The sequence below is a fragment of the Cylas formicarius genome, unplaced genomic scaffold (genome assembly GCF_029955315.1).
Source record: "Cylas formicarius isolate icCylForm1 unplaced genomic scaffold, icCylForm1.1 PGA_scaffold_1__22_contigs__length_36826433, whole genome shotgun sequence".
Classification (NCBI taxonomy): Eukaryota; Metazoa; Arthropoda; class Insecta; order Coleoptera; family Brentidae; genus Cylas; species Cylas formicarius.
The window spans coordinates 20602762-20616195 of record NW_026844264.1 but is presented as its reverse complement, the minus strand read 5'-3'; the positions used below and the strand labels follow the sequence as shown (position 1 = coordinate 20616195).

The 13434-nt window shown below is 32.0% G+C and overlaps 1 protein-coding gene across 3 annotated transcripts; it reads right to left on the bottom strand.

Moving 5' to 3' along the window:
* Nucleotides 1-2689: 2689 nt before the first annotated feature.
* LOC132696709 (polycomb protein Asx) lies at nucleotides 2690-13351 on the bottom strand. Of its 3 annotated transcripts, none has more exons than XM_060661695.1 (5): nucleotides 10834-13351; nucleotides 9497-10177; nucleotides 9141-9413; nucleotides 8908-9068; nucleotides 2690-7201 (listed from the first exon to the last, which is right to left on the bottom strand). In XM_060661695.1, exons 1-5 carry the CDS (start codon nucleotides 12986-12988, stop codon nucleotides 6644-6646), a joined length of 3828 nt encoding a protein of 1275 aa, XP_060517678.1. In that variant the 5' UTR covers nucleotides 12989-13351; the 3' UTR covers nucleotides 2690-6643. The 3 variants fall into 3 exon arrangements, with proteins under 3 accessions (XP_060517678.1, XP_060517679.1, XP_060517680.1); XM_060661696.1 differs by having other exon boundaries at nucleotides 9503-10177; nucleotides 10834-13349; XM_060661697.1 differs by having other exon boundaries at nucleotides 7062-7201; nucleotides 8904-9068.
* Nucleotides 13352-13434: the final 83 nt, after the last annotated feature.

Genomic DNA, 13434 nt, shown 5'->3' with positions numbered 1-13434 from the left:
TTTTCCTACTACAGATCATCTAAGTTCACGGTGAGACGTCCGATATACATACATAAAGTAAGAATTTAATTTTTAGGTTAAACATATATAAACATAAAAAGATACACAGGTAGATAATTGTAAAATAATATAAAACAATCGCTTACTCCAATTACTTGCAATTAGTAGCTATTAACGTGTATGAAAAGAATACCTCATTATACTACCCGTCATAAGATAAAATAGTCCTTACTACGGTAAAATTGATGCGCCTCAAGTGACTATGCTATTTTCACTCGTTCCTGTATTACCATCATATACAAAATCTTGATATAACTAAAAGGAGGAAGAGGCAAAGATAACTGAATGAAAATGGTTAATTTGTGCAAATAACCACAGAATTAATGCTCCTACCGAAATAAGCTATCAAAGTTGTTTCGACGAAAATAGGTGACATTAAAAAAATATCATTGCTAAATTGTCTATGTAACTTTTTTTACTGTCATTGCAAATCGTACGAAAATAAACGGAATTAACTATGAAAAAAAAAGAATTCGATTCGAATAAAAAATAATTTTACTGACTGGGCCACAGACGTCACACAACCAGTTATAGACCGTTTCAATCTGTCCCCATCAAACTTACGCTGCTTACGAGAAGTATTATAACTTCCCCATTTCGGCGACTCTTGCAGTTTCTACCAGTATTGTAAAAATCACCTACCTAAGTTCGTTTAATAAAAGGAGAAGAAAAGAACTTAATAATACCTGATATTCAATGGTCGCACTCAGCGGAATTAGCAAAGTGCTATCGCGGTAGCGATTGCGATTGGAAGCGTGTTGGACATTTGAATTATTTTGAATTTACAAAGCCGTAGCGGTTTTGTAGTGAGTTTATTTTAGTGTTGTGTCAATCGTTCATTTTACGAGGCCCGAATCAATCAGTGACCGATTTCGAAAAGGACCAATCATTTCAATCAATCGTTTATTTCAATACTTTTTGATGCCAACATAAGCGGCAATTGTCACTGAATCCGAACAGTCCGAACGACCGATTTAAATTCATTTGAATTTGAATTATTTTTGTGTCTATATGTTATGTTTTCTGTTGTAGTTAGTATAATATTTAGCTGTGTTCTGCTTTTTATTGAATCATGATGTATTGGGTTGTACCAGTAATACATTAATTTGTTTCAATTAAATACCTGTGTGGAAATAGATATTTCATTCAATATTCAATTCAGCACATAAGCAAATCTATCAATCGATGTCACAATTCAATACTATAGAATAATTATAACAATACTTCCATTCCTTTTCCGTAGCCTGTCTCAGTCATGCCTTTAAATCTTAAACCATTCAAATGCATCGTATTCCGGCGAATTTGTTTGTTTTGGTACGGGCGTCCTGTATTCGTTCACTTCAGACGCGTCAGGGCGGAAGCGAAAGAGAGAAAGGTGATCAAATCGTTACGAACAAACGGAATTCGGTCGTTCGATCTTATGAAATGATTGAATCAAAGTGACCGAATCAATCGCGATTGACACAACTCTACATCCGAGTGATAAAATCTAAAGGAATTCTCTCAACTTTCTTTCCATTTAGAAAAAAAAAACTAAATCTAAAAAAAATATTGACTGTTAAATCAATGACTGTATTCAACAATTTGAATTTTACTGCTTCCACATAATTAGTACTTTGTTTTGTAGTCCGTGTCTCTACTCTTAAATTTAAAAGTACATACTAAAAAATGTTAACCTAAACTTAACCTAACCTAAAAATTTTTAGCGGTTTAGGTTTTGTGGGTTTTACTAGTTTCAGATGTAATTTTGTATTTATTTCCGTATGTTAAAATGAAAGCAAAAAAAAGGGACCCAAAACCTTCCACGAAAAGCAGTATTCGGAAAAGCAGGTCCCCGAAGAAAAAGAAACCTGAAACAATAACCTACATAGTCAATAATATGAGGACTACAGCCTCAAAACGTATGGTTCATCAAATGAAGGCATTACAAAAGTGTACGACGAATTTAATACCGAAATTGTCATTTGCAAGGTTTGTAAAAGAAATTTTAATGCAAAACCATCCTGGAGGAGGCTGGCGCATTCAATATCTTGCCTTAGAAGCTTTACAGGAAGCTGCAGAATTATACCTTACTCAACTGTTTTCTGACGCTTGTCGATGTTGTGCACATGCAAAAAGGGTTACTTTGAAGCCATTGGACATGCAATTGGTTTTAGACATAAGAGGTCAACTTGATCCTGGTTTTTGATATTTTTTAATGTACGAGATTCTAAATTTATAGTAACGATTTAATAAAATTTAGTATTATGTTATTCCTTTATAAATTAATAAACAAACCAAATTAATGTTTTTTTTTGCATTTTTTTTAAAGCATCTCTAATAAACATATCTAGTTTATAATTAAACTGTTAACATTCCTCGCATTTATGCCTATGATTTTGTACAGTGTTAATTAAAAATTAAGTACCTTGGAAAATAACTGCGCGTCTGTTAAGGAAAACAGACCAATTCGAGTTTTCATTAGAAGCACATCGCATAGGGGGTGTAATTTATCTTTAATTCCAAATAAAATAAGATTATAAAATTATTTTCAATTTCATTTTAATTGTTATTAATTAAAAATTAAGTACCTTAACGGGACAAAAAAAATCAACTTATATAATGATATAAAACACATCACATGCTTAAAACCTTTTTATTACTATTTATAATAATATATCTGGATACCTAAACCTACCTTACTTGAGATGTTTAAAAAGTATTTTAGTAATATCAGTTCTTTAAGTCCAAGGTAACAAACATACATTTTTAATTTGCTTCAATTTACAATTAAATATTGACTATTACATAGAGAATAATGCAGAAAAATGATTTATACAAGCTGCATAATTTGAAACAAAACAAAGCTTCAACTACCTGCACAATTTCGGACCAAAATATTAAAAATAAACTGATAAATATCACTATAAAATAGTGTATGGGCATCATCCAAGACATAAAAAACAAGAATAAGCCAGTTTTTTAACTGGGGTGGCTGACTTTTAACATGTTTTTCAGGATTTCGTACACAGTACTATAATGCCTGCTTAAAATGGTAGCAATGGTTATATTGTGATTATCTTTCTACTGTATTTTTAAAAATGCTGCTTTGAAAAGAGAGTCCAATTTTTCAATGTTCTTAGTGGTACAATTCCATATTTTCAAAACTCACTAGCTTAAGTGCTGAACAAAAACTGTGCATTGTGTCTACTACCCAACATTGCTTCAAGCTCTAAAATTAGCAATAGTTATAAAACATACCTATGCCTGAAATAGGAAGAAAAATGTCTACCAGAGGCAGTTTTTTGATTTTTCAATGTTTGTTCATAAACAAAATATGAGGGATATTAAATAACAAAAAGGGCCTTGAGAAACTTGACCTTGGAGCCTATCATTGCTTCAAAAAGTCGAACAGAAGAAACGCTTTCCAAAAAAGAATTCATAAAAAATTGGACACCTTATAACAATAATATAAACAATATTATTTTCCAAATCAGTTCATTGTTTTTTTGTTATGCATAGATCTATTTGCAATTTGAAATGATATACAATTTTCCGAATAGTTTTAATTGATCAAGGGACAAAGTAGCTTAATTAGAAATTTGCAATCAAAAACCAATGTAACTTGTATTTGAAGATAGGACATCTTTCCTCAATACAAAATAAGAATGGAGTTTCAAAAACAGTAGACGGGAAATATTATTCGTCCATAAGCACATGTCAAGTGCTACAAAGATAGACTTAGATTTTATGGAAACAGCTTGTTTTCAATGAGTAAAAAATTTATGCTATTTCGAGGTTCTTAATATACAATAAGCTAATGTATCAAGGAAATTTATTTTCAACAAAATCATGAAATATTTTTTTTACACTTCAAAATTTTCTTCCTTTCATTACTGCAATCAACTGCCAAGTTTATTTTGGAAAATATTTTGCCAGTTAAAACAATTAAGACTTCAACGTTGATCAATCAAAACTTGCATTGTTTCGGCAGTCCCATACTAATCTTTCAAAACTCAGAACAAAAAAAAACAAATTTAAAAACGACAAACTTAAAGAGAGCGTGGCATAGGCTATTTACAACATTTCTGAAATCAATCAAAAGTTATAACTAAGAAAGGCGTTATCCAAAAATACAGAAAAAAAATTAATTGACTAAAACTGAAGTCTTCCTGTTTATTAATCACGCTATAAAACCACCAATAAATGTTTTGATTTTCTATACAAGATTCTAAGAGACATAAGTATGCTTTAAAATAAATCAAAATCAGGTAATTAAAAATAAAGTTAACAAATGATAACAAAATGTCAGATTACCTGCCAATCTATCAAAAAAGACGCCTATTTATAAGAGGATGAAAAAAATGAGATCTACATTACCTATTTCTGTTTCAGTTTTTTTTTTTTTGATAATGAAATTGTTTTGGATTTGGGTCATTTTATTGTGCTATGTACCAATCACTGTCAATTCATAGATGATAATTGACTGAAGTTTTTTATACAATGCGTCCAAGGTCCAAGTGGGGTCAGTGGTGTATTTCTTTTGCTATCAATGAGCCGTTTAGACAGTAAAAAATGTATGGAGAGAGAGATATTCGGATAAACCGAAATTTTGTACATTACTTTCATGACTACTTAATTTTTTTTTTATTATATTTATATTGTGGTGTGTGCTTTTTCCATTAAACAAAATAAAATAATAAACAAATGCGAAGAAAAAAATTAAAATAAAACTCAGGAATTTAAAATACTTGTAACCATGTTTTTAAAAAGATAAGTTAACAGAGGGAAAGGAATGATATACAAATGTGTAATTTGTTTTACAATGTTGTTTTAAATAAAATCACGTGAAAATAATGCAACCATTTTCCGAAATTTCGCTTTTTCCGCATATCTTCATAATTGTTTGGAATCTTTTTAACTTTAACTTTTTAATAACATATTGTTTTTATAATCAACCCTACCATTTATTTTTGACTCACTGTACAATAAATTACTTGTTACTTGTTTTACATATCCATATAACAGTCATGCCAAATTTAATTGAGACCAATTTTATGTGGTACATTCCCAAAGCACTATAGACTTAATGGATCGTTCCGCAATCAAAATGTTGCTTAATTATTTTATAATAATATCCATAAAAAGCATATCAAAGTTTTTTATCTTGTTGAGCCTTGCCTACCAATGTTACTTAATAATAAAATTATATACAATCTGGAAAATCAGATCTAGACAACATTTGCTCATAAAACCCATGATCAGATAATTTAAATATTACATTATTGTACGTAAATGTAAATGTTCTATCGATATTATTTTTGGAAAAACAAAACTAAAGAAATTTCGTTAATGGCTACTCCATTTAAGAAGTTTTGTGTGGAAGATAGAATTAAGACTTTTAAGACTGCACTGAAAATTGTAGCGTAAATATCGTAAAGTATTTTTAAATCCTATTTTGAATAATTCAATCTTTATTTATCATGAATCTGAACAAAAAAAAAATTACCAACAAAAAATATCTATTACCAATTATCATAGGTTAGTCCAAAATAAAAATTACTCAAAAATACAATAATAATCCGATGAATCCAAAAATCTAACCCAGAGAATTTGGTATAGAATGGGCAATAGAGCTACCTATTTATTGTATCAAAAGTTGATAGTAAGAAACATACGAGTCTTAAAGTTAAAAAAGAAAGTCTTAAAAATAAACAAACATATATGTGTGGACATTTTAGAAACAATTCAACATTAAAACTGCAAAATTTGTACACCCAGTTTTTTGAAACAAAAAGAATATTTTTTATAACTGTACAAGCTCAAAACATTAATACAGTGCAAAAGATTACAAGTTTTAGACAATTTTAAGTCATTATGTTGAACAATTTCTGAAAGATCTACAAATATCTAATTTTAACTTTTTCAACTTTAAACTACTCGCGGTTTTGAAGAAATACTCATAAAGTCTATCAGAGTTAACACTGAAAGCTCAGTTCTTGTTTCCTTCTGTTTTTCTTTTGTGCAGAGCTTCTCATGAATTTTACACAACTCAACACGCGTCCTGCATGTCTTGACGAGTGGTTTCAGTTCAATTTTATGTGATAAGGCAATGTGAAAAACTTAAGTGAGAAATAAGAACATGAACCTATTTTTGATTTTTGTGTGTCATTATGGAAACACCAATTATGAAAAATTAAAAATTATGACATAGTTTTGTGGGAAAAATCTCTTTTTATAAAACAAAAACTCCAGCCCTCCTGTACAACGTAAATTAGTCTGCAGAACAAAGAAAGGACAAGATGACTTGAATATTTACTAGAAAACAATTATCAGGGTTCAGGAACAAATGTTGTCATACATAGTTAAGTGATTGGGACACATTGATACAAATATAATATAAATAAATTTAAAAATATTGCATATTTTAATCACAAAAAGAAAAATAAAATGAAATAAAGATATATAAGTATTTATCACAATAGTTTCCTACGACTGCGGAAAAGAAAATTAATACAAAAAAGATGCATTTACCTTCATAGAAAGTTAATAAATAAGTTGTCGGAACAGAACGAAACTCTGCCGCTAAAGCTTAAACCTTAACCTACCTAATAAAGCAAGTCCGACACAATTTATTCGGTCCTATACAATCGTCGTGGCAGAATGAACCACACTTTTTGCACACAATCATAGCCTTCAAACTACAAGCGCATGAATCGCGTTTTTGTTGCTGCTGCTGCTGCTGAACAATCATCGAATTCTGCATGGCAGCAACAGGGTGATCGACAATAACATTATCTCCAATAATCGTATAATTATTCACAGGACTATCAACACTTATATCGCCATAAATTATTCCTGGGCCAAGCCGTTGCCTCCGGGTGACTGCCTGGACGCCCGGATTCGGACATTGTACTATAAAATCGTGAACTTGGCTCTGCGGATCTGCTGGATGCTCGGCCTCAACGCTAGCGGGTCGTCCCCGTGATCCAACAGAAATCATCTGGGAAGTAGTCCCCGTGTTTATTGTCTCACTCATTTGTTGTTGCGACGGAGGTGCTGATGAAGAACGCGGTATGTTGCTATGATCATTAATGCCGGTACGATGGACGAGTATGTATTGTCCAACCTGTCCTACGTTGTTTGCTTGGCCTTCAGCCAGCTAAAACAGGTTTTTAAAATTCCATTGAAATGCGAAAACAAAAAGGTTTTAAACCATTTTAACATTAAATACAAAGGCAGAAGGCGCGATGGGATAAAACCATTAAGAAATAAAAAAGGTTTTAAAACATGGAGAAGCAATTGTCAGCGTTTATGTGTCTATAACTGCGTCCTATATACGTCGGTAATAAGCCCCGCCTCCAGCACCAAAATCGAAGGGTTTGTCGTCAAAACTGTCAAAATGCCCGAAGAAAGTAGGTATACTTAACACCACTTATTATACCTTTAATGGGAATCAGGGTCCAATAATTTTAACTACAGAGGGAAATATAAGATCAACAAAATCTATAATAGACGAAGTAAAATTTTACATGTAAATTCTTATAAGAGAATTTACGGTTAAATGACAAAAAATGCTCATTTACTACCGGCGTTCACTCCTCAACCCTTCAACTCGCTCTCGTCCTCCCAGCACTTCATCAGTAAACAGAAGTCAAGTTTATTTTATCATTTTTCAATTTTAATGGTTTACTACAGGCTGTTCTTTTGTAATATTATTTTGTTGTTTTACGTAGTCTTTGCTTTAGAGATACACTGATATATTGCGAAAATGGATGAATTTTCTTTTATTGTTATTTTTGAGAGTATTGTGTTGATTTTGTTTTTTAATAGCAATGAAACTTAATACACAGAAATTGCAATTTTCGATCTATTTGTTTAGTTTTTGTTTGCCATTTAAAAATATGAGCAACTTGAAAAAATCAATATTTTTTAAAAGCAACAATTTCAAAGTTTAGTGCTAAAAGAAGAGCCACTAATGGCAAAAACAACCGGAGAAGTAAGGCTTCTCTTTTCTGTATTTCCTTGTGGATTAAATCCATCACCGCCTGCATTTCAACTAACATTCATTAAACTGTAATGCATGTAACTAAGTGAATTTAAAATCTTAAATAATTTATAAATTGGCAGATTATGTAAAGTATCAATCAAAGCATATTTTAAGTGGCAAAAATCTGAATGTCCTGAAAAAGATAAAAAGATTAAGTACCAAATCCTCACAAACATTAAATTTTACAATTTATTAAGGGCGGTTATTTACAAATAGTTGTCAGCACCGGGTGTTATAATATGTTATGATGTGTCATAAAGTTATACAAGTAACAAATCAAATAGGAGGCATCCCTACATTACATGCAAACCAAAAATGATTAATTATTAGATTATTACCCTGTGTTCTATCTAGGTCAAAACAATGGTCCATCTGAGTCGCATACAGTGTTCTAGAGCATCTCTAGTGGAGCAAAACATACACACACATACAAAATAAACAAATATTGACGTTTGCATCTGAATTTAATACCTATCCAGTGTGGCCACCTGGTATATAGTCAAAATCAAATTAACTTTCAATTATAGCAAAGCTCAGAATATTTTTAGTATATAAATATATATTGTTAAGTTAACTCTATTTTAAAATTATGGTTATTATGTATACATTTATTGTAGATGACCACCTCATTCAAGTATATAAATGGTGGAATAACATATTGGCTTAAAATGTCACTGTTAAATTTCAGAGAACTTTATACCACTTAATGTGTTTTTCATTTTAGCTAGACCACAGGAATAATAATATAAATAAATAAATAATTGCAACAAAAGTCAAATCTGGTTTACATGAATAAGTTTATTATTCTACTCACTCACTTCTGGACTCAATGCCGGAGTGTGAGGCAAAACAGCCATAGTGACTGGAATTCCTTGCCCCGATGTAAACACATGCCTCACAACAACTGGGGGACTGGGCTGCCTTTGATGTTGGCAAGGCAGGCCAGGTCGGAACTTCTGACCACTTTTTTTCATATTATCTGAAACCGAAATACAAGTCAAGTACAAAGAAATCAAGCGGCAAATAAACTTGAACAAACTTTGCAACTTACTTGATATTTGATAGTTCCCAATAGCTGGTAAAGGTGGGGTGAAAGTCTTACTTGAACCTCTAGATGAAGTGACTGAACTATATTGAGTTTGTCTGTTTTCATTTCTTTTATTATTATTAGCAGCAGCTGCTAATAAACTAGGAGGGGGTTTAAGTTGGCACCTTAACTGGTGCCTGTTGGGACTATTCTGAATGACAGCCTGGCAAATTTGATAGCTCCTTTCCAAATTTACTGCTCCTGGAGGTGGTTTATTGCTCCCTCGATTCCGATTCCCTTTATAAAGCACAATACAAAAATTTTAAATGTTATTAAAAGATGAGAATCTGCGATTAATTGAAAAAAATATTTACAATTACCTTTACCTAGAGTATTATGCTTTGGTTTTGTTTTGCTGTGTGTAGGTACAGCTCTAATAGGCTGACTGGTGCTAAGTGCTAAGTAAGGTAATGCACTAGAGCTCTGTATAGAACCTGGTCTTGGGATCGCTGGGGCACATTGAGAAGCTTCATTCACAGACGGATGTTGCGGCGGCATATTAACTACTGAGGGTAAACAGACAATTGTAGTTGGAGGGATGACAGTAGTTACTGTTCGGCTAGATGATGGAAGTACAGATTGGTTGGTACTAATATTGCTTGTGTTCACTGTGCTGGTAATTAAACTATCAGAACTGATAATTTCGGGAGTTAAAGTCACTTCCAGTTCCAATTTTACTTGGCTCGCTGTATTATATTCCTGCATCAGTGTTCCTTTAGGTGGTCCCTTTACTTCACTGTTTTCTGTAGGACCTAAAGCTGCCTCAACCATATCAGAGTCCATTTTAACATCATATGGCCAATCATTAGGTACGGGGAAAGTTCCCTCCTCCAAACGGACTTCTAATTCTTCCTGCATGGGTATAACCTGAACATGTTCTGAAGTGCTAGGTTGATTTGGAATATCTATAGGGGCGCTAACTGATGACTCTAAGTTATTTAAAGGAGAAAGTAGTTTTTCTGTGCTTGAGTCAACCAAACCCCAACAACATTCCTCAGAAGCTGAAATATTACAGAAAATTTAAATTGTTTTATATCAAGGATTGAAACTTTTAAAAGCAGGTTCATAAATGATCACTTAAATTTAAAACAACACACGTTTAATAATAACATTATCTGCTAGTTGAAAAATAAGAGATTTTTTTAAATCTGTCTTTCTCTGATGTATAAGAACAGTTGCTTTATTACTTAAATTGATGTATAAAATATATAAAGGCAGGAATTTTGTATTTATCATGTTTTGCTGTCAATAGTTCTCCTTTACAGAATTGAATTTAAGCTAATAAAATTTAATATAATATGTGTTTAATTTTATTTTTTGTTTTCAAGCCTTTACTATTTGTTTGCTTATTTATTGCTATATAGTTTATGGTATACGAGAATTCAACGGAAAAAATACAAAAAAAAGTTACAGCAAATATGATTAACGATTCCAACAAATCATTAACATAAGCACTATATGAAAAAAATACAAAACTTAGTCATCAGTAGATAATATCATTGAATCATTATTATTACAAAGTATTTTTAACAAATGGCTGGGATATAAATAGTTGAATGAATGATATACAATTTTAAAGATTTCTCAAGAGAAATCAAAAATGTTAGTATTTATATATTATATATGCAACCCCTTAAGTAATAAAAATAACACTTACGTCCAGAAACATTATCTCCGAAAAATGTTGCTTGAATATCACTCTCTACTTTTTTCTGGTCATTGTCAATTGAAGAAACTGATATCTGTCCAGATTCTAAAACATAATTTTCTGCATCGATAAATCTGTCCTCATTTGCATCATCATCATGTATTATTTTGGAGCCATTAAAGTTTATCACTAGGTCTGCTTCCTCCACACTTGCTTCTAATTTATCAACAGAATCATCTTTGTTGACGGCATCTATGTCTGAATCTGCCAAAATCAATGATTCCTGCTGCAAAATAAGAGTATTAGGAAGCATCTGAAATGGTTGTTGCAGTACATCCAGTTTTTCAGATGAATCAGTCGTCTCCAAATGACATTCTGAATCAACAGGGCTTTCAATATACATAGGCTTCTCCTCAGAACTTGAAATAAGCATTTCTTGGGCATTTACATTGATTTCTGTATCTACAGGAATTATATCAGTTATATCTGGAGTTGATATCATTGACTCATCTTGACTGCAAACTGACTTAGCATCAGTATTTGTACTAGTTGTTGTTGTGGCAGATGAAGATGATGATTCATCAACATGATTAATTTCTTTGTAGTTTTCTTGTAATTGTAAAGAATCAACTGTTTCAATTGTTTCATTGCTGGATATTTCTTCTAGATTTTGAACATTAACACTACAAGAACTGCTACTATTTTCATCCATCATTTTGTCTTTTTCATAGTCATCAAGTTGCTCAGTACTCTCAGAGGTATGTTCACTTACTTTCTCATCATCACTGAGGCTCTCAGTATTAATTTCAAGGGGATCTTTTAGCTCACTAGTATCCATTGGTTCAGGACTTAAAGCGAGAGGGCTAATTGATTTACATTTTAAGGATTTATCATAATTTGAATGGGATAAACCGTCTTCTTGAGGTCCATTAGTTATATGATCTCTACAAATAATGATTGTCTCTTCATTTGTTTCTAAAATGCTGTCACTAATATTAACTATACAGTTTTCGGGTATTTCTATATTGGAACTTTCTTTTTCAGACAGCTCTTTATGCTCTTGATTAGAAAGGTTGTCTAACATATCACTACTGACTACTTCAGGTTTTATATCATCTAATTTAACTTGAATTTTATTCATCTGCTTTATGGGGAGTAAATCTGGGATATGACTTTTTATATCTGGGGGTCTAAACATTTCCTCTTTCAAGTTAGAGCATGATCTAGTAATAGCACCAACTGTTCTTAATCTCTTAACTGGAGGTGGTGGTAAGGGTTTATTTCTATTACTAAGGGTTGTTGTGGATGGGCGTAATTTTATAGTGGTTTTTATGGGAGGTCTAATACTGTCCTCACTTGTCGAACCAGAAAAGTTTTCACAATCGCTACTAGCACTTTTAAACCCCCAAATTGGTTCGAAATGCTTTAATTTCCATGGATCCAGTTTACTTCTTTCCTTATCAGCCTCAAGCTTTAATTTTTGTTGATTTTCTGGAGTAAATTCACCTTCAGCCAACCTATCTTGCCATTCTAAGCATGCTCGTGCAAAAAATTCATTATTGAGAACAGAACTGATTTCTATACAATTTGGATCAGATGAATTACTTACAATTTGTCTATCAACACTAGGAAGCAACTGCACCAACTTGTTCTGGTACAGAAGTGGCAAAGAAGCAAATGTACCCTTATTTAATAGAAGCCTTAAGTTTGTATTAACTAATATAGAATCTGGGGTTTCCAAGTCAATGCATCCCTCTTTTGTTTGTTCCAACTGTGCTGCAGTTGACAATTTTTTATTAGTGCGTTTTCGAGGTTTCATATTGAATCCTGGAATTGATGCTAGCACCTCTCTCATGGTTGGGATTCTACTCTTTTTAGACAGTAATGATTCATCTGTTTGAGGCGGTATGGGTTTGACAATTATTCGTGGTATTGACAATGTACTACAGGACCCTATCTTTGAGTTCTTCTTGCGACACTTAGCTTGCCGTCGAAGTGCATGTTTGATTGTTTTCCTGCCGATTTTATGTTCTAAATCATTTTCGTTTTTGAAGTTTATTTTTGTTGAGGTACTAACACATACACTTTGAACAACATCTTCTACCTGACATAATACCGCCGGAATTTTATCCGGATTAATATCAACTGGATCGTCTATTTCCATCACGTAAATTTACTGGAATACATTAACCCCCGACTAAAGGTTTCTGTTAGCCTTTTTCACTAAAATTTTAGAAACACAAAGATCTAACTTAAAAAGCAATCACCCCATTTTAACGAAAAACTCAAAAGGCACACAAAGTAGTGATTTCACCATTTCTGCAACAAACGTCGCTCCCATTATATTATTTTGCTACCAATATGCAAAATAACATTGCCTTTTAACTTTTTATAGGAAACATAAATACACAAATCCACCATTGCTTACTCCGTACACTGGTCTGAGCTTACAGTGTTGCCAAATGTTCAACTGCTGTTTTTTGTAACATTTGAAAAAACTTCCTATTTTTTTAACCTATGTCTATGTTGCGATGATTTGTGATTTATTTTGGCAAGGTTAATTTATTATTTAAAGGGAGTTTAATTTAATAAACCTAATCAATTTTCCAT